The sequence below is a fragment of the Ovis canadensis genome, chromosome 9 (genome assembly GCF_042477335.2).
Source record: "Ovis canadensis isolate MfBH-ARS-UI-01 breed Bighorn chromosome 9, ARS-UI_OviCan_v2, whole genome shotgun sequence".
Lineage (NCBI taxonomy): Eukaryota > Metazoa > Chordata > Mammalia > Artiodactyla > Bovidae > Ovis > Ovis canadensis.
The window spans coordinates 65,072,503-65,092,483 of NC_091253.1; the positions used below are offsets into that span (position 1 = coordinate 65,072,503).

Genomic DNA, 19,981 nt, shown 5'->3' on the forward strand with positions numbered 1-19,981 from the left:
GGCAAGTTTACTTCTTTATATTGGAGTGGGTGATCAATAAGATGCTTTTATATTCAGTAACAGAAAATTTCTGTTTAAATAAGAGGCAGTAAAACAAACTTGATGGTGATATTTCTCTATAGAGAAAAAATGAGAATAAATGAGATAAGCTGAAATACTGTATCTTTTCTCAGCCCATATCCCATTCATGTAACATGTTCTGGTGAGGTTAATGAAGAACTAGCTCTTTATTTTCACATTGGAGCAATAATGCATTAGACATCTATTTAAAACTTGTTTGTGCTTATATTTGCTCTTAGGAATTTCCATCAGTAAGATATGTGCCTGGATTATATATATGAAATACAAAACCGTACCAAGGAACATACAAAAGTCTTGACCTTTAAAGCCGTACTGCCAAGTGAACATCTTTGGGCGGTTTTAACTTTTTTCTTATGATATGGTTGGCATTTAAAATCTTAACATTGAGGAATTTTTTTCCATTTGATCCATTTTGTTTTCTTTGACCTGGGAAAAGTTACTCTATTTTAGCAGTAGGACATCTGAGCCAAAATTTTAGTATGCCAATTAGGAGAAGGAACATTTCTTGGGAAACTTCTCTCTAAAGGTGATATATTTTAACCTGCTCTTTAAATTTGGATAATTTGAGTAGGTGGTAAAACATCTGGCTCATTGAAGGGCATGTGTGCTTTTGAAATACTGGTTTGTAATCCATAATCAAAATGTGATGTTGATAAAACATTGTGTTTTCATTATTTTAGTTTAAGCCTCCTGCACTTAAAAAGTTTAATTCTCCTGGGACCACCTCATCAGGATCATCACGATTACCACAACCAAGTGGCACTAGCAAAACTGTTGTAGGTAATGAGATCTGTAAAATAACTTGATTTTTTTTTTTTTTAAATATCAGAATCAGTAGAGAAGGAAATGAAGACAGTATTCTGTTTCGGATTATGTAAAACTAGGTTTATTAGGAGTTGATGTGGAAGATAAGTAATTACTTTGGGTAAAAATAAAGTAACTTTCAGTAGCTTCTACTTTAGATGTTTTGTAGTTCTTTTTTAGCCTAAATGTAGATAGTTACTGATACATCATCTCTTCAGAATAGTCAACCAAGGTCCTTTTCTTGATTCTTTGACCACAGTGTTTTTTTCCCTTGTTTTTGTCTATACATGTCTGAACTGGATAATTATCCTTAATAGGCAGATATTTAATGGTTTAAAAAAGATTGTGATTGCTGAAGTGTACCTTCATTTGTATGTAAATTGTAAGAAAGAAGTACAGAAATTAGAAATGAATGATGCTGTGTGTTGTCCCATAAAAATTTTATTTAATTTTTGATTTAATAATTCATTTTTTGACTTTTTGCCGTGAAGATTTATTGCCATGAAAGCATTGTTTTGTCGTGCTGTGGTTAATGTGATTTTTCTTTTTCAGAGTGTTGTTAAAACTAATATCTTTTTTATTAAAAGGTGCTCCTTCAGGTAAAGTGTCTTCAGTTGGCAGCTCTTTGGGAAACAAACTTCAGACCTTATCTCCCTCCCATAAAGCGATAGCAGCCCCTCATGTAGGGTAAGTCTACATAGAATTTATTTTTTTAGTGATATGTATATTCATGTATGCTTGATACTAAGACTTTATTTTGTTTAGGTAACATGGGGTCGCACAGAGTCAGACACAACTGAAGTGACTTAGCACACACAAGCACACACACAGTTGGCTTTTTCATTAATCTCAATTTTCTAAGTTTGTCTTTTACTATGTTGTTGATCAAGAGCTCGCATACTACTCTTGAGAGTCTAAATTAGTATAACCAGTTTGGAAGAGGTTCTGGTGGCTTTTATCAAGAGCCTTAAACATTCATATTTTCCATTTCATAATTTTACTTTCGAGAATCTAGTGTAAGGAAATTACTTAAAATACAGTAGACCTGTTATACTAACAGTTTTTTTTAAGCATGTATCAGGCACTGTGCTAGACATTTAACATTATTTTTATTAAAACCACCCTGCTGCTGTAGGAGCAGAGGATCAGAGAAGCAAAGTAATTTGCTCAAAGCCACACAGCTGTCAAAGAGTTGGTAGCATGATACAAATTGACTTCTCTTTGGTGATAAGTATCAGTCTCTTTACATATGGTTTTATTATAATGTTACAAAAAATGTGTAGCTATGTTTGAATATCAAACTGTGAAAATATACAAAGCAATAATATACAATCATGATATATGTATAAACTTTAAAAAGATGAGTCTACTGTTATTGGAGAAGTAGGTTCTCCAATATAAACTCCATGTATACTTTGATAGAAACTATAAAAATTTAATACTGTTTATGTTTCTATAGTTTTATGTATATGCTTTTTAATAAAGTAGCATAATTAAGCCTTCGGCAATTATTTTAATGTGGGAAAATTCATTGATAATACTAGAGTTTTAATAGAAGTCTTCCAATAGAATACTAGTAGAAACTCACTTTTCATTTTGATAAATAAGAAAACTAAGGGATGGCCGTATGATTATTAGAATGTAGCCTTATTCTTTATATTTACAGATACTGTTTATAAAGTTGATTTAGGAAGCATGACACATGTTATTTTCAGATCTAGAGTCTCAGTTTTGGCTTTTATATAGGAAATATTTAAGATCAATAGAGAGTAATTGCCTTTTGTTTCCTAATTTGGACTACATATAAAGTGTTTAAGATCTAAAGATAGTTTATTGTATTATCATTGTAGAAAAAGAACAAGATCAGCTAACAAGATCTGATTAGTTAAATGCTTTTTCTTTTTGTCATGCTTCCAAAAAGAAGAGACAGGCTATTCTTAAGAAAGAGACAGGTTATCAGTAGAACAGGTGGTTGAAAGGAAAAGGTTCTCATCTTCTAGTGCTAAACGAAAACCTGATCTGATTTTCTTTTTATAGCTTCCCTACTGAGTTGACTCATTAGATATGTAAATATAGAAATATCAATATGTTTGAAGTTTATAAATGGAGGTTTCATTTATGGTTGACTGAATTATAGGCTGGTAATTTTTTTAGTACCTTTCCTATCATACTGGTAATCTTAACCAGTTGGCAGTATTAAGTTATCCTGACACTCTTTTTAAGAGGGCATGTGAAGCTGGCTGGTAAAATGAAAAGGGTTACTGGGTTTTGGATTAAAATACTAGATTTCTAGATCCTACTTTGCCCCTAACTAGCAGCTACCTGACTTTGTTCTTATCTGTTTTTTCTTGCTCTGACAACTTTAACTCTGCTTACACCTTGACAGCTGATGAACATTTGTTAATCTTTAGGAGAAAATGTTTTTACTAATGAGCAAAAACTTTGGGCACAAGAATTATACAAGTTGTGCACTGCTATAATGCTATACAAATTTAAAAATTTTTGTTTGTCCCATATTAAACTGTCAGGCATGACTGTTTAAATCTCATTTGTCCATACTATATATGATGCTTATGTATTAAAGGACTGTTTCTAACTGCTGGAAAGAGAGTGGTGATGTATGCTTCTGACCAATATATTACTATATTACTACAAGTTAATATAATTACTGTATTAACTGATAGTAATATTATTATACTGAATAGAATCATTCATAGCTGTCCAGTTAATGACAGAGCTCATTCCTTTTTAGAATTACTGAGGTAATGGTTTGTTTCTTTCTCTTACTAGATTATAAAATCTGTGATGGCAAAGCTCTGTCTGCTTTGCTTACAGATGTAACTACAAAATGTAGTATATGCTTGGCATACAGACACACAAATTTTTGGTGAATATATGAAATAATAGTGAATCAATAAATTCAGTTCCTGATTTGTCAGCTTTTTGCAACATCACAGAATCATGGTTCTGGTACTTGTAATTACTTGAGGTTTGTATGACTATTCTTTTGTCTTTTCATACTGAAAAATTGAAGGCAAAAAGAGAAGGGGGTGGCAGAGGATGAGATGGCTAGATGGCATCACCGACTCAGTGGGTCTGAATTTGAGTCAACTCCAGAAGATAGTGAAGGACAGGGAAGCCTGGTGTGCTGCAGTCCATGGGGTCACATAGAGTCAGACATAACTTAGTGACTGAACAACAACAAAAATGATTATCATGATTTTTATTGACACAGATAATTCAGAACTGAGTAAAGGCAGAATTAAGACATCTGGTTAGCTATAATGTTCAAGAAGTTGAGCATCTTTTGAGATTAGTAAAATGAGTCATTTTAGTGGTTTGGAATTACTTAAAGCCTGGTGTGTATAATCTCTGTTGTGTTTGCCTGCAATCATACATATCAATGATCTATAATATTTAGCATATATTGAAATCACACTTTTTTACTTGGAAAAATTCTCATATGTTTGATAATTCTAGACAACCTATGAGTCAGCTGATTTTAACAGAATTTTTTAAAGCAAAATGCACCCTAATAGAAATTTTTTTCTTGTGCCAAAAATAGTTTTCTTTATTCCTAGAGATATTAGAAGTATGATGAAACCCAGAGTTTTAAATAAATATTGCTGTACTTAAATTATGTCAGAGAGTTTACACAGTGGTACCTTTAGAATTATGTTTTCTTAATGGTTAATTACTAACTTAAATGGGTATTTCAGCTGATAATTTTCAGTAGTTAAAGTATCAAATTGCAGAGATTTACTTCTGTTCAATTACTCTGAGAACTAGAAGTTTACTTTGGAGATAGGATATAGTAGGAGAAGGCAATGGCAACCCACTCCAGTACTCTTGCCTGGAAAATCCCATGGACGGAGGAGCCTGGTGGGCTACAGTTGATGGGGTAGCGACGAGTCGGACACGACTGAGCGACTTCACTTTCACTTTTCACTTTCATGCGTTGGAGAAGGAAATGGCAACCCACTCCAGTGTTCTTGCCTGGAGAATCCCAGGGACGGGGGAGCCTGGTGGGCTGCCGTCTCTGGGGTCGCACAGAGTCGGACACGACTGAAGTGACTTAGCAGCAGCAGCAGTAGCAGGTGTGGTAAAACTAGAGAAACAATGCAAGTAAGGAGCTTTTTTTTTTTTTTAATGAAAAAAGAAATTGGTTTCTCATGCTTTATATTAACAGGAGTGAGAAATGAATGTCTAGGTTTTGAGTATATGTCTGTGGCTTTTCTTATAAGCCAATCTTTTGATGTGTGTGGTTTGTGTGTACCATTATTTAGATTTTTATGAACTTCTCTGACTTTCATTATTGGTCTAGAAATGCCTCAACCTAGAATTGCACAGTTTGGCTTCCTATGTGGATAACAATTATTTCAACTATTAGACTAAGGGGCTCACTTTGCCATGGAATTGAGTTACTATGTTATCTGTATAGAATTTAATCAATGAGTTTAACCAAAAGTAGAAGTATGGAAGGCTTCGAAACTTTGAGTGCCTTGAAACATCATAGCTATAGATGTCCACAAAGATACAAAATACCTCTTGGTAAAATTTATTCAAAATTATTTCAGAAGTCATCTTTTTATCTCTTCTGCTCTGTTGCAGTGTACAGGACTGAGTGGCTTATTTTCTAAGAATTCACTCTCATGGTGTCAACAATAAACAGGGACATTCCCTAGGTTAAAGTTTATCTCAACTGAGAAATAGATGGATATGTTGCCAAATATTTGCAGCATTGCCAAAAACGCTCATTCGGCGATGAATATTTGGAAAGCCTGCCAAAGCATTTTTCCTTTCTAGATATACTATTCATATCATTGCGGTTACATACAGCTAGAGATAGTCCTTTTAAAAACCCTGGGTCTATCATTTATATAAATGTATCAGCTAGACAAAAAGTTACGTATTTCTGTCTTGGACTATAAGATAGTGATTTTGATCATAACTATGGTAAAATTTTAGATCATCATTGAAATCTGCCTTTCATTTAGATTTTCAAAAACTTAGAATAATTGGCATCCTCTCATGTATGGAATTTTGATGTTTTAGAGCAGATGATCTTTTTGAACTGTGGTCTGAGGGCCAAATCCTGCCCAACAATTGTTTTTATTGGAACATGGCTGCACATGGCTAATGGTGAATTGTCTGTGGCTGCATTCATGCTATAGTGGCAGAGTCAAGTGTGGCAGAGACAGTATAGCCTACAAAGCCGGAAATATTTACTTTTTGGCTTTTTATTGGAAAAGTTTGCCACTCCCTGTTTTAGAATGGGTTAGTTATCATAGGAATTTTATTTATAATTTGAAGGTAGGGATTTTAAGGAGTCTTCATTTATTCCCAAAGATGGAGCTGTTTTTTTTTTAAAGTCATGTGGACTATCTAAGAATTTAGACCATATATTAGTGTTCCAGTGAACCAAAGGGTTTTTATTTTTTTGAACTTTCATTAATCCATTCAAACATGTTTGTGTGGTTGAATTAAAAGAATAGTAACAGATTAAAAGTATACTTTCATGTTGACTCTGACCAAATCTAAGTACCAATGTAAAGATATATCGTTGAACTTCATATGGGAATTCTATATCAGACCGGAATTCTCTTTTGTATATCAGATTGCTTAGTCTACACCAAATTTATGCTGTGTAGATGTGCTTGGTTGGCAATGTTCCTTCTATAACAGCAGCAACACTGCTTTTACTGCTAAATGGATTTCTTTATTCCTGCCTTAATATCTTTCAGACCTTTCATGTAGCATTATCATTACTGAATTGGACCCTTGAAAAGAAAAATAGCATAGAGGCACTCTGAAAACATTGATGTTGATAGTTCTGTAATGATTACTATCACATTGAAATTACAATTGTCAAAACTGTGAAATAAGGTAAAAATACATAATACAGTAGATTTCTCATTGTACTTTTCCAAAATTTATTATCAGAGTAACCCCAGATGTAGATAGATGTATAAACTAAGTATTAAAATCACCAGTGGTGCTGTTTTTCATAACTTGAAACATTGAAGACCCCTGAGGGCAGGGCAAAACTTATAATAGAGAATTCTTGCTTCCTTTACTTGTTCTATTCACTTCTTTAAGTCAGTTATCGATGGTTTGCAAGACCAAACAACACATTGAGAAGAAATTCGACCAAAGAGCAATCAGTTGGGTTTAAAACTTTAAATTCCTTTTGAAAATGTGTCACCACTTTTGCAAAGAATGCAATTTCTTTCCAAATATCCCTTTATCTTGTTGCTGCTTTGACTTAGTTTTAATGCTACTGAAGGAAGAGGGACAGAAAAGAAATGGTTTAATAAAAAAGGAAACATGCATAAAGATGCATTCTTGTTCACTGAAATAAATGTGAAAATGGTACGTGAGAGCTGGTCTGGATCCAAGTCAGTTTAGGAAGATATTTAAGTATTTGAAAGATCTTTTGTTGTAAACTGATAATTTTAGCTTTTTAAATTTTTTACTGATGTATAGTTGATGTACAGTAGTCACAATTTTTAAAGATGATAATACATTTATAATTCTTAGAATATTTAGGTATATTCCTTGTGTTATACAATATATCCTATGGCCTAATTATTTTATACATAGTAGTTTAAACCTCTGTGTGCCCCACCCCAAGTTGCCTCTCCCTCCTTCCCTCTTCACCCTGATAACCACTGTCTTTCAGTCAGTTTCTTTTTTGTTACATTTGCTAGTTTATTTGTTAGATTCCACATATGTGATGTAATAGTATTAATATTTATAATTTATATACTTGATATATTTGTAATTTATATACAAATACTATTAGTATTTGTCTTTCTCTAAGTGACATACTTCACTTAGCATGTTACCCTCCATGTCTATCCATGTTGTTGCAAATGGCAAAATTTCATCCCTTTTTATGGCTGTGTAGTATTCTGTATTCCATTTTCCATTTGTTTGTGTGTGTGTACATATATATGTATATACCTCATCTCCTTTATCCATTCATCTGTTGATGGACACTTAGATTGCTTCCATTATCATGGCAATTGTAAATAATGCTGCTATAAATGTTGGGATGTGTCTATCTTTTTGAGTTAGTGTTTTTTCAGATGTGTGCCTAGGAATGGAATTACTGGGCAATGTGGTAATTTTATTTTTAGTTTTTTGAGAATCTCCATATAGTTTTCCACAGTGATTGCACCAATTCATATTTTCGCCAATAGTATAAGAGGGTTCCTTTTTCTCCAAATCCTCACCAACACTTGTTATTTGGGTCTTTTTGACGATAGTCTTCTGACAGTTGTGAGTTGGTAGCTCATTGTGGTTTTGATTTGCATTTCTCTGATGATTAACTACAATGAGCATCTTTTCCTGTGCCTTTTGGCTTTGGAAAATATCATCTTTGGAAAAACGTCTAGCCAGGTCTTTTGCTCTTTTGATGTTGAGTTGTATGATCTGTTTGTATTTGGCTATTAACCCCTCAGTGGTCATACCGTTTGCAAATGTTTTCTCCCGTTCATTTGGTTGTCTTGTCCATGGTTTACTTTGATGTCCAAATGGTTTACTTTCATTTTAATTAGGTCCCAGGATTATTTTCAAATTTATTTAAAACTTTAACATTGACTATCATTTTAAGGTTTCTCAAATATGTATGTTAGCAAAATTTTATATGTAAAAGCACTTAAATAGATAATTTATATAAAGATGATATTTATTAAAATCATATAAAATACATTTATGTGTAAACTTATATAACCTTGATTACACTGAGAATTTAAAATTTATTTAGTTAGACCTTGAAAATAACATAGCATAACAATAGTAATCTACAGTGGAATGAAGTGATTTGAGCTTAATAACAACATTTACCCTAAGTAACACTTGAATTGTGATACACATACATATACATAGGCAGACCTAGACCTGGGTCTCCTGCATCGCAGGCAGGTGTTCTACCATCTGAGCCACCAGGGAAGACCAGCCTAAGTAACATTTGAATTGTGTGTGTATATACACACATTCATATACATGGGTAGACAAACCAACTGAGTTGAATTTCATAACACAGGTATGTGGTAGTAGAATCATCATTGAAATCTGCCTTTTAAAAATTGACATTTTTAAAATCTGAAAATAGTAGCAATCCTTTCATATATAGAAGATATGTAATATTCCCAATAGAGAATTGCCTTTACATTTTTATTAGATTCTGCTCACCTCCTTTGTTTTATCACTTGTTAGATTTAAGTAGTTCTTATCATATGAGAGGAATCCATGTTTTAAATGTTTCTAAATTTTAATTCTGAATTTTAATTTCAGTAACTTTTTTTCTGAGGAAGAAAATAAAATCTTTTCTTTTTCCAAATCCACAGGTAACCTTTTGTAAGAAAAATACTATTTGAAACAATAGTGCTTTGATTGTTATTATATAATTTAAACAAAAATCTGATTTATTACTTAAAATTCTAAATAGGTTAATTTTCTGCTAATTGCTCACAAATAAAATGCTTAAAATGTTAATCTCAAAAATTTTAGAAGTTTTGTTATTTAATATATAATAAATATATAATATATTTATTGGAGGCATTTAAAAAATTCTTTAAAATGTTTTTATGAGTGTGATGTAAACACCTAATGTTAAAGCAGCACCACCCGCAGAGTATTGATATCAACTTTTAGAACAAAATGCCTGCTGTGTATAGGATATTGAAGGAAGAGAAACTGGATAAAATGTGTCCCGTCTGTAGAGATCCTTATTATCTAGAGGGATGACCAGATTCTTCTGAGACACTAAACTCTGTAATAAGAACAAAGCATCAGGTCTGTCTTATTTACCACAGTATTCCCAGAATTTAGCACAGTGCCGGATACATAGTGGGTGCTCAGGATTTAAATGAATAAACAAAAATCCCTTGAAAAAACTCTTTGTTATCAAGCAGTGATGTGTCACTCAGTAGTCATTGAAGGTAGTACTCCTAGTTTCCTTATATAATTTTCCCTGCTCCCTACTTTGAATGGATATTGATCGGTGATAATATCGTTTGTTTGATATAAAGTACTGAAATCTCTGCAAACCTGCAGTTTTCTATTATTCATTAGCTGAAAATCCTTTATAATTTTGGTTAAAAATATTAGCTTCCCCAGAGGGATGGGATGGGGAGGGAGGTAGGAGGGGGATTCAGGATGGGGAACACGTATATACCTGTGGCGGATTCATGTTGATGTATGGCAAAACCAATACAATATTGTAATTAGCCTACAATTAAATAAATTTTAAAAAGATATTAGCTTCAGACTGCATGGCCACTTTTAATTTTTCCATGTAGTTTTTAGAATTGCCATCAGTGTTTTCAGAGGATCATGCTTAATGTTTCTCTGGATAAATTTCAGAAATAGGAAAGTTCTGTGAATTCAGGGAAGGATACAATTAGATTATTTGTGAGCTCCATAAGAACAAGCATCCTATCTGCATTTATTTACCAGAATAATAACTTCCAGTTCATTGCTAGCTTCACAAATTTTAAACAGTTGTCCTTCTTAAGTTTTTTTTTTTTAATTGATTCCATTGCCCTGCTGTGTGTAAGTGTGGATTATGTTAGTATGTTTGTCAAAACTGACAGGGTGGCCTATGTAGTCAGAATTTTCATATTTAATAATGGATATTGTATGAACTATCCAAGGATTCTTTTTGACATTAGTCCTTACCCTGGCAGTCAGATAATTATGAAAGAGCTTGAGGGGTGGATTTCTGATGTATCAGAATAATGTCTTAATTTTTTTTTTAATGTAAAGAAACAGTAGCATTCTCCTTATGGGTACACCTTTATATATTTTAATAGTAAGATGGACAAGTTAGGCCCTCCACTTCGAACTGGAAGACATGTGCAAAGGTTGTATGAGAGTGATACAAAATCAGACAGTGCCATCAAAAGACATGAGTTATTACCCATTTACAAGTAAGTATTTGTAACTCAGTTTGGTTAATGTTTTTCAGCTATTTCCTTAAAGGCTTTATATATTGAAATACTATAAATTTGTACATTCCTGTACTTAAAATTTTTTATTTTAATAATTTTTAAGCCAAGAAGTGCTGAATAATCTTCTAAGATTTATAACGCTTTGATTTTGATGAGCATTTCTATTCTATGTCTATTTTTAGAGCATACATTGAATAAAATTTACATTTATAAATTAAATTTTAATTTTCAGAGGGTTGAAATGAGTCACCTTAATAATTGTTATTTTTATGAAACTATTTTTTAGGAGTAATATTTTTTTAAAGTGTATAGGGAATATTACATCATATATAAATATAACATTGCTAGAATATCTTTTAGTTACATAGATGATAAATTATTATAAAAAAGCAGGAAAAAGATCTTAGAAAACATTCAATCCAGGGATCCTCAGTCTTTGTGTTAGATGGTTACAAATTCCACATAACACAGGGAAGTAAACACATTCCCTTCCCTGCACTGGCCTTGCAGACTGAGAGGAGAAGCAAGAGTGGCAGTGGCAGTCTTGGAACTCTCCGCCCAAGTCTTCAAAGCTTACAAGTTTGTGCCCCCAAAGCAGGTCTTGCCCTCTCGTCTTTAAATGATGAACTGAGGGTCTCATAAGTTAAATTACTTAATAGAGCTCACCTAATTAACTTTTAAACCAAAGTCTACCACAACAGTCTCTTATCCATAAATAATAATACATTTAGCTAGGTATATAATAAAACAAAAATGGGAAAAGTCTCGGTCATTAACAGCCATCATGTGTTGTTTTTAAGTAGACAGTGATAAATTCTAGAAGGAAGAATTTTTGGACTGAGCTTTTTTTCTTTGCACTATTCCTGCTGTCTGTACCCTCCAAAGCAGATCTCAGAGAAACAGTGACTAGCAGTGGGGCAGAGGAAGTACAGTTGCAAAGTTAGACCTTCTTTTATTATTGGCTTGAACTTTAACAGGCAGATTGTATCAATGGACACATAATAAGGTAGCACTTTCAGACTCTGACCAGGAAGAAAAATGTGTTGACGGTGTGAGACTGAAGTAACATGTTTTAAGTACTGATCAAAATGGTTCTTGACATTCCAGTTCTACCTTATGAAGTGAAGTCGCTCAGTCGTGTCCGACTCTTTGTGACCCCATGGACTGTAGCTGACCAGGCTCCTCCGTCCATGGGATTCTCTAGGCAAGAATACTGGAGCGGGTTGCCATTTCCTTCTTCAGGGGATCTTCCCAATCCAGGGATTGAACCCTGATCTCCTGCATTGCAGGCAGACACTTTAACCTCTGAGCCACCAGGGAAGCCCATAGATGTTACTAAAAATACACAATAGGCATTGAATAATGACAGCTGTTGTTGATAACTTACATTTTATTATTTTTTAATGCTTTTCTAATTATTTATTGATGTGAAGTTGTATGTGTATATGCATGGGTATGTTTGTACTGTCTAATGTACATATCTCATATGTACATTATATGAAGGTGATAGTATTTCTAACAAGTTTTTGTTCATGAGCCAAAAAAACCAAACACCCTGTCCATCCTGTTCCTCTATGATTCTCACTTGGAGGAATTGCCGCGATTTGGCAGGGAGTTTTCAGAGACTGAATTCCTAAAAAGGAATGTGATAGTTCTGCAACATCCCTGGAGGGGCCGTGTGAAAGGAGAGGAGCATACACCTCATGGGTGGACTTGCAGTGGGCGTTTGAAGGCCCTTTGAAGAGGTTTAGGGTAACCCATCCATGTACCAGGGTGATTCTTGTCAAAGTTTAGAAATAATTTAAGTATTCAAAGTTGCCTCCCTTTGAATGACATCATTGCATATTGAATATAAGATTTGGAATGAGACCCACATAAATTCAAATGCAAACACTCTGGCCATGTAATATGAGTGAAAGTTGCTCAGTCATGTCCAATTGTTTGCGACCCCACGGACTGTAGTCCATGGAATTCTCCAGGCCAGAATACTGAAGTGGGTTGCCTTTCCCTTCTCCAGAGGATCTTTCCAATGCAGGGATCGAACCCAGGTTTCCCGCATTGCAGGAGGATTCTTTACCAACTGAGCCACAAGGGAAGCCCCCAAGAATGCTGGAGTGGGTAGCCTGTCCCTTCTTAAGCGGATGTTCCTGACCCAGGAATCGAACTGGGGTCTCCTGCATTGCAGGCAGATTTTTTTACCAACAGAGCTATCAGGGAAGCCTGGCTATGTAATAGCTTTGCACTTAATCTCTGTGACTATGAGTTTTTTCAACTTTAAAATGGGAATAATATCTTCAGAGATTTTTGTGAAGATTAAAGAAAGTGAAGTATGTATAGCACCTGGTATCATATCTGGCATGGAATGAGCATTTGGAAAATAATAGATGTTACTCCCTGCATGCATTTTGGAGACAACTGTTTAAAATTTTGGGAGACTCTCCAGCTTTGCTATATAAGTAGAGAAGGAAGAATTTCTGCTAGAGTTTGAGGACTTAAAATATACAAAGGCATTTTTTTAAAGAGGATTCTGCTTGATCATGTAACACAATATTGCTTATCTCTGAAATGAAAAGATTTGACTAAATTTCTAAAGAGAGGGAGGAAACTAACAGTAATGAACATCTTACACCTAGTTCTGCAATGACTTATCTGCCACCTGGGTGAAATTACAACCCTCTCCAGTATTCTTGCCTGGAAAATCCTATAGATGGAGGAGCCTGGTAGGCTATAGTCCATGGGGTGGGAAAGAGTTGGACACAACTGAGTGACTTCACTTTCACTTTCACTCTTTGCTTCAGTTGCCTCCTTTGCAAGATGGAATTAGTAATCCTTACTACTTCATAGGATTATTATGAGGATTAAATAAATTTCATATGAAGGTGATTAGAAATGTAGCTGCAGGAATTCCCTCGCGTCCAGTGGTTAGAACTCTGCACTTCCATGGCAGGGGGCATGGATTCGATACATGCTGTGAGGTGTGGCCAGGAAAAAAAAAATGCAGCTACGTCAAATGCAGTAAGCACTGTTAATGTGTTAACTGGTAGTAGCAATACTAACAGAAGTAATACCATCAGCACCCTCCACTATGCTAAATGTGGTATCAATTACATTTTGTGTATCTGACTTCCTATAAGTGATGATGGTCACATGTTATACATAAGGGAGCATGGACTCAGATTGCCAGACCCAGAGTTGTTCAGTGGCAGTTGGGATTTGAATCCAGATTCATCTGAATTCCAAAGCCTATACATTTTACCATTTTTACCTCATATATAAGTGTTCTTTGATTCTGGAATTTTGAGAAAGGTATGATCAGCTGCTTTACTGGTAACAGACAGCCCAGGTTGTATAGTTGGTGAAAGTAAAATCTTTAGAGGCAAGAGTATATTAACCGATTCATTCTAGTTGCTTTTTCTAAGAACAGGCTTTCATAAATGGAATATTATTCTTTAAAAATGGTTAGCAAAAATTTTAACCACATCTTATACATCTAACATTATTATTTAACTCTGGGCACTCAACAAGACTTATCTCTAGTTTGAGGGGACTGTAGATTTAAACTTTAAAAAATTTGAAGTGTTAACATAAATTTCATGACAAGAATATATAGACGTATTTGTAAATTATTTTATGTACCATCAAGATAATCTTAGTCAATGCAAAATGCTTTGGCTTATACTCTGTATTAAGGATTTCAGATGTGAAATAATTATTTGGATTTTAATCTTTTGAGTTTACCTCTCTATAGCTTCTAATTATTTTTCTAATCATTCTAATAAACAATTTGTGAAAGAAATGCTTACTGTTCAGTAGTTTTTTTTTCATCATGCCATCTCTTTCTGTCTTCTAGGACTAACATCAAACCTCGAAATTCCACGCCACCTAGTTTGGCCCGAAATCCTGCCTCAGGTGTGCTTACAAGCAAAAGAAAAACATACAGTGATAGCTACATGGCCAGGTATGTTTAGCTCTGATATTGTAATAACTAAAATAAAAATAGGTATTCATTGTTTTCCAAAGACCACATAAAAACTTTCTATCAGGTTATTAATAGAAAATCTAATTTTTCCTGTGTGATTTAATTTGACTTTAATATTATACAATAAAGACCTAGTTTTGAGTGTAAATAGTATTTTCTTATATCTTGTAGATGTAATTTTTATGGTGAATACTCAAATACAGTTTATTTAGTACCACTGGATGCATTTGTGTTTTTTATGTCTTAATTTTACCTGCAGCATGGTTATTTTTACCTCTTCAAATTGAATAATAGACTTTTTACACTATTGCTATTATAGTTTTCAGCAGCATTTTAGTACATTTAAATTCCTCTGATGAGATTGTGATTATCCAAGTACGTCCTTTTCTAATATGTCACAATGTTTGCACAGCTTTGACATTAGCTGTTTTTCAACATATAATGAAATCATTCCAGTTATAAATACTTTGTTTTTCATATATATGCCAACTTATTCTGTAAAGTTATAAGGAAAGGTACAGAAATGTATAGTGAAATACAACATTGTTTTTTAAATTAAGGAGAAAAATAGGAAAAGGAAAGATGAGAATTGAAAGATAAAATGGAAAAAGAGTGGGGTTAGTTTACAAAGTTTGTGTCATGAGACCTGTAGATAGGCCCGCCCTGGGCTACAAAGTGGCATATAAGCTTTGTTGTAGTAGTCAAAGTACAGGAGAATAGAAGAGTAGTTACATGATTCTTGTTGTCTGAAACAGAAAAATAAATCTCTTTTTCTGAGAAAGTACAACTAGTCCTGAGATCTTAAAAGTTCTGCTCTGATTTCTCATATAGAAAAGCTGTGTAATTTAGTGATTAACTTATTAATTAACATCCTACTGAATGTGATTGGTTATGTTATATGAAACTATATATATTATCTGCTTTTGTTATAAGTATATAATATGTATAGACATTCATTATTCATATTTAATCCAGGAATAGATTAAGTATCTAAGATGCTAGCTCTCCCTCCTGGTTTTGCCCATTAGAAGAAGCATCTGTGGAGCTTTCCAAAACCAAACTTGTGGAGGTCTCTCCCAGGTGGAGAGTGGGGTCTGGGTGTCTGCCGTTTAGAAAGTTTTAAGGGTGATGCTTGTGCTTAAGATGAGAACCATAGAGGAACTGATAAGTTGCTGTCTTTTCAGCTAGATTCTTTAATAAGTATTGTTTGTCTCACCTGAGGCTTTGATACGTATTTTTGATTCATATACAGAAGTGAACTTCTGTTTCTTAGAGTCCTGGATTATGGCTGTACTGTGTTCTATATGTGTGGAACCATGTGCTTTGAATCAGTGCTGAGTATAAGATTAATATCCTGTTACAAAATGGAAACCTTAATAAATACATATGCTTGAATAAATGAATAATTTTATCTTTCCAAAGAAGTAGACAAACTGTTAACAGGCAGGAGCAAAAATCACATTAAAAAGCGTTTGGGATATTCTTTTTTTTTTTTTTTTTTAAGAGCTTTTTATCTGATAGGAAGTCCTGAGCCTTGCTCACCTGACTACTCAACCTCCATCCTAGACAAAAATACTTATAACCAAAACAGATGGAGAATTCTCAGAGATTTATTTTTCTGAAAGTCTGATAGACTACATTTCCTGGACAACCCTTCCAAATAGAACACCTGGAAATACTGGATAAAAGAGAAAATATATATATTTCTGAATGTATAGCTTAGCTCTCAACAAAGAAAGGAAATTTCTAAAGAAAATATGAAGAAGGTTAGAGGTCAATTTGCTAAATTAACTGTGACACTGCAGCTACTTTTGAGGTTTTCAGTGGTCTTCACTATATAGAGACTTGGGTTTTAAGGTAATTTGGGGAGAGAGGAATTGACTTCTGGTACTTGTACAAAATAGTGTTAAAAACAACTTTTCCTCACCCTTCCCGCCATGCCTCTTGCTCTAAGCCAGGATTCTTGAGAGGTTCAGCAAAGATTCTTCTTAGACTCAGCCAGAGGCACTTACATGACTGTAAATTACATTTGCCACTGGGATTGTTTTCAGAAATATGAGAGGATAGCAGGGCAGCGTCGGGTGTTTTCTCTTCCATGGGAGGCTTTGCAGCATTCCTGAAGCTTGTCTTCCTCAGCTATCCAACTGACAGCTCAGGTATAAGAGAATAAGATCTCATAGGTGGGTATAGGGTCAGTTTAAGTAGAAGTCCTTTTTCCCAAAGGGAATCGGCGTCTCATGATAACAGTTTCATAGACATAGCTTCCAGGTTATCCTGAGGGATGTGTCTGGTTTCATTGAACTGCTTGCAAACACTGTTGCTTAGAAACATAGCTGGCATTTCACCTCTGTTGGGTTTTTATTAAACAGAGCTGAGAAGTTATCCCAAGGTCAACTGTGTCCACAGAAGAGGAGAAAGGTTGTGTTAACCCTTCTCTCACAGTATTCAGAGGGTTATCTCTTGAGTGAAAGCTAGACTGGGGGGGAAAAAAAACAACAATCAGGAATAAGAGAGTCCAAGGATACTTGTCTTGTCTTAGCCATGGCTCAGAGAGATGTGAATTCCCACTGATAATTCATAACTATAGGTGGGCCTTCATATGAGTTTAAGGTTTGAAAGTAAAGCGTCTGCATATTCTAATAAATTCTTAACTTGGATACTCTTGGTTTAAGGGCTTCCTTGGAGCTTAGAAAAGCAAAAGCAGAAAGAACCATCTTGTGAAATGCTGTTAACCCAGGCCTCCTGATTCTCACGGGTGAACACACATGAGCTTGCAGTTCTGAACTACAAAACAAACAAATTTCAGGCCACACAGGGAAACGGAATCAGTCGTGAGTGACAGCAGGAAACAAACACATGTGCCCAAGACTTAAGATACTGAAATTCTCCAGACATTACTTTTAAAAGAAGTCAGGTTGAAGTATATAAAGGAATAAGACAGGGAATTGAAGTCATTAACAGTGACAGTATATTATCACAGAACGATTAGAGATCTTTACAGAAGAACAAAACAACTCAATACAAGAGGGAAAAGTTCAACTGCTCAGTCGTGTCCGACTCTTTGTGACCCCATTCACTGCAGCTCACCAGACTTCCCTGTCCTTTAGTTTCTCCTGGAGTTTGCTCAAACTCATGTCCATTGAGCTGATGATGCCATCCAAACATCTCATCCTCTTTTGCCCCTTTCTCCTTCTGCCCTCAGTCTTTCCCAGCATCAGGGTCTTTTCCAGTGAGTCAACTCTTCTCAGCAGGTGGCCAAAGTATTGGAGCTTCAACATCAATCCTTCAAATGAATATTCAGGGTTGATTTCCTTTAGGATTGACTGGTTTGATTTCCTTGCTGCCCAAGGGACTCTCAATAGGCATCTCTAGCATCACAGTTCGAAAACATCAGTTCTTCAAGAGCGTTCATGATGAGATTAAGAAGCTTTTAGTTATACTTAATAGTATTGTTTTCTGTTTCCCAAGGCTTACAGATTGAAAATTACTGTCATGAACTTTGTGTTTCTACTTTCTCTCTGTACCTCTCCAGGCCAGATGGAGACTACATCTCTTCATTTAATGGTGGAAACACTAAAGGCATTGAAGGAAATTCAGCGGGACACTTACCAAAATTCTGCCATGAATGTGGGACTAAATACCCTGTAGAATGGGCAAAGTTCTGCTGTGAATGTGGCGTTCGAAGAATGGTTCTGTGAACAGAATCCAAAAAAAAGAAAAAGCTAAGTCCTGAATTTTATGATTATTGCTGCTTGGACATGTAGAGCACTTCCTCGAGTGATTTCGTGCTAAAATTACTCAAAATACTTTCAACATTTTGGAGCATAATTCTTTGGCCGTGTAATGTGTGTGTATATATGTGAGTGTACATATACTGTATATAATAAATACCTGGTAACCTAAGCTGTGCCATTCAAGGACATACCTACTTATCAGTCAGAAAATAACTTTAGGTGGAATCATTTAACTTAGGTATTCCTTTTCTGTTGATATACTTCCACAAACAATCTAGCATTAGTGCTTAGCACTGTAAGTTTTCAGATGATCATTACTTTGAGCAGAACATCAGAATAAACATTTTTATTATTGACCTATTTTCAGATAGTATCATTGTAGGATGGAATGCTTGAACTTTTGAAACTGAGAGAATATTTTAGTTACAATTAGTTGTGTCATTTTCCTGTAGAGCTCTTTAATAATTAATTTTATAAATATTTTTTAAAAAGAGAGGGAAAAACCCCTATTGTGTATGTTGCTCTTTACTCTGTATTATTGATTCTATAGAGGTTTTTACTCAGTTCTTTAAAACATAATTATGCAGTTCCCTTTTCAGAGACACAAAGCTGAAAATACAGCTGTTTCTTTTTCTGTTATAACTGAATAATTTCTTTTTTTTTGCTCAGTGTATATTAGTTTACCATACATTCTTTCGGCTTCTGATTGTCTTTAGATTTCACTTTTGTCCTTTTTCCCCCCATTATCTCATGTCTGAAGGGTAGTTTGCTACTTCATTTTTGCAGTTTGCAAGATAATTATTTAATAGAAGGTGCACAAAGTTCCTTGCAAAATCTTGGATTTATATCTATGTATTTGAATTTAGAAGAAATTAATAGATTTTAAAACAGATCATCTCACCTAATAAACAATTAACTTCGATAATTAATTGTTAGTGCAGGGCATGAAGGTAAAAAGAACTGAATTTTAGTCACTCGAAGTATAGTTATATGTATTTATGGGTAGGTTAAGAGGATGTTAATATTTAATTTTTCCTACTCATGTTTTTCTTCCAGTGTTTCGTGCTGAAGCACCATTTACTTCACAATAATAAGCCTCTGAAAATGCATTGCTTTAATGGATAGCTGCTTTATTATGTAATTAAACATTCACAAAAATGTGATTATACTCTCACCTTTGCGTTGACTAAAATACAGCTTTTAATCATTGTCACTTTCAGTGTAATATTGTATTTACTAGTAAATACCTTTTGTTTCTTGTTCAGCCAAATTCAGTAATTCAGTAGTTATTTCTGTTGAATCAAGCCTAACAAACCTTGATCTTATTATAAAGATACAAGCAAATCATTTATAGGCAATTTCTAACTTCTTGTTTATGATTCTGATCAATTGTGAAGATCAGGGTAGAAATTTGTGGCCTATAG

At 34.3% G+C, this 19,981-nt stretch overlaps 1 protein-coding gene across 2 annotated transcripts in view; it reads left to right on the top strand.

Annotated features, from left to right (window-relative positions):
- ZC2HC1A (zinc finger C2HC-type containing 1A) overlaps positions 1 to 18,544 on the top strand; it is a 47,683-nt gene extending 29,139 nt beyond the window's left edge. Inside the window, exons 6-10 of one of the 2 annotated variants that reach the window (XM_069601073.1) lie at positions 762 to 861; positions 1,473 to 1,572; positions 10,707 to 10,823; positions 14,695 to 14,802; positions 18,356 to 18,544. In XM_069601073.1, the coding sequence (XP_069457174.1) occupies positions 762 to 861; positions 1,473 to 1,572; positions 10,707 to 10,823; positions 14,695 to 14,802; positions 18,356 to 18,521 (591 nt within the window). In that variant the 3' untranslated portion in view covers positions 18,522 to 18,544. The remainder of the gene's footprint in view (positions 1 to 761; positions 862 to 1,472; positions 1,573 to 10,706; positions 10,824 to 14,694; positions 14,803 to 18,355) is intronic. The other variant, XM_069601072.1, reaches the window with a different exon arrangement.
- The last annotated feature ends 1,437 nt before the right edge of the window (positions 18,545 to 19,981 follow it).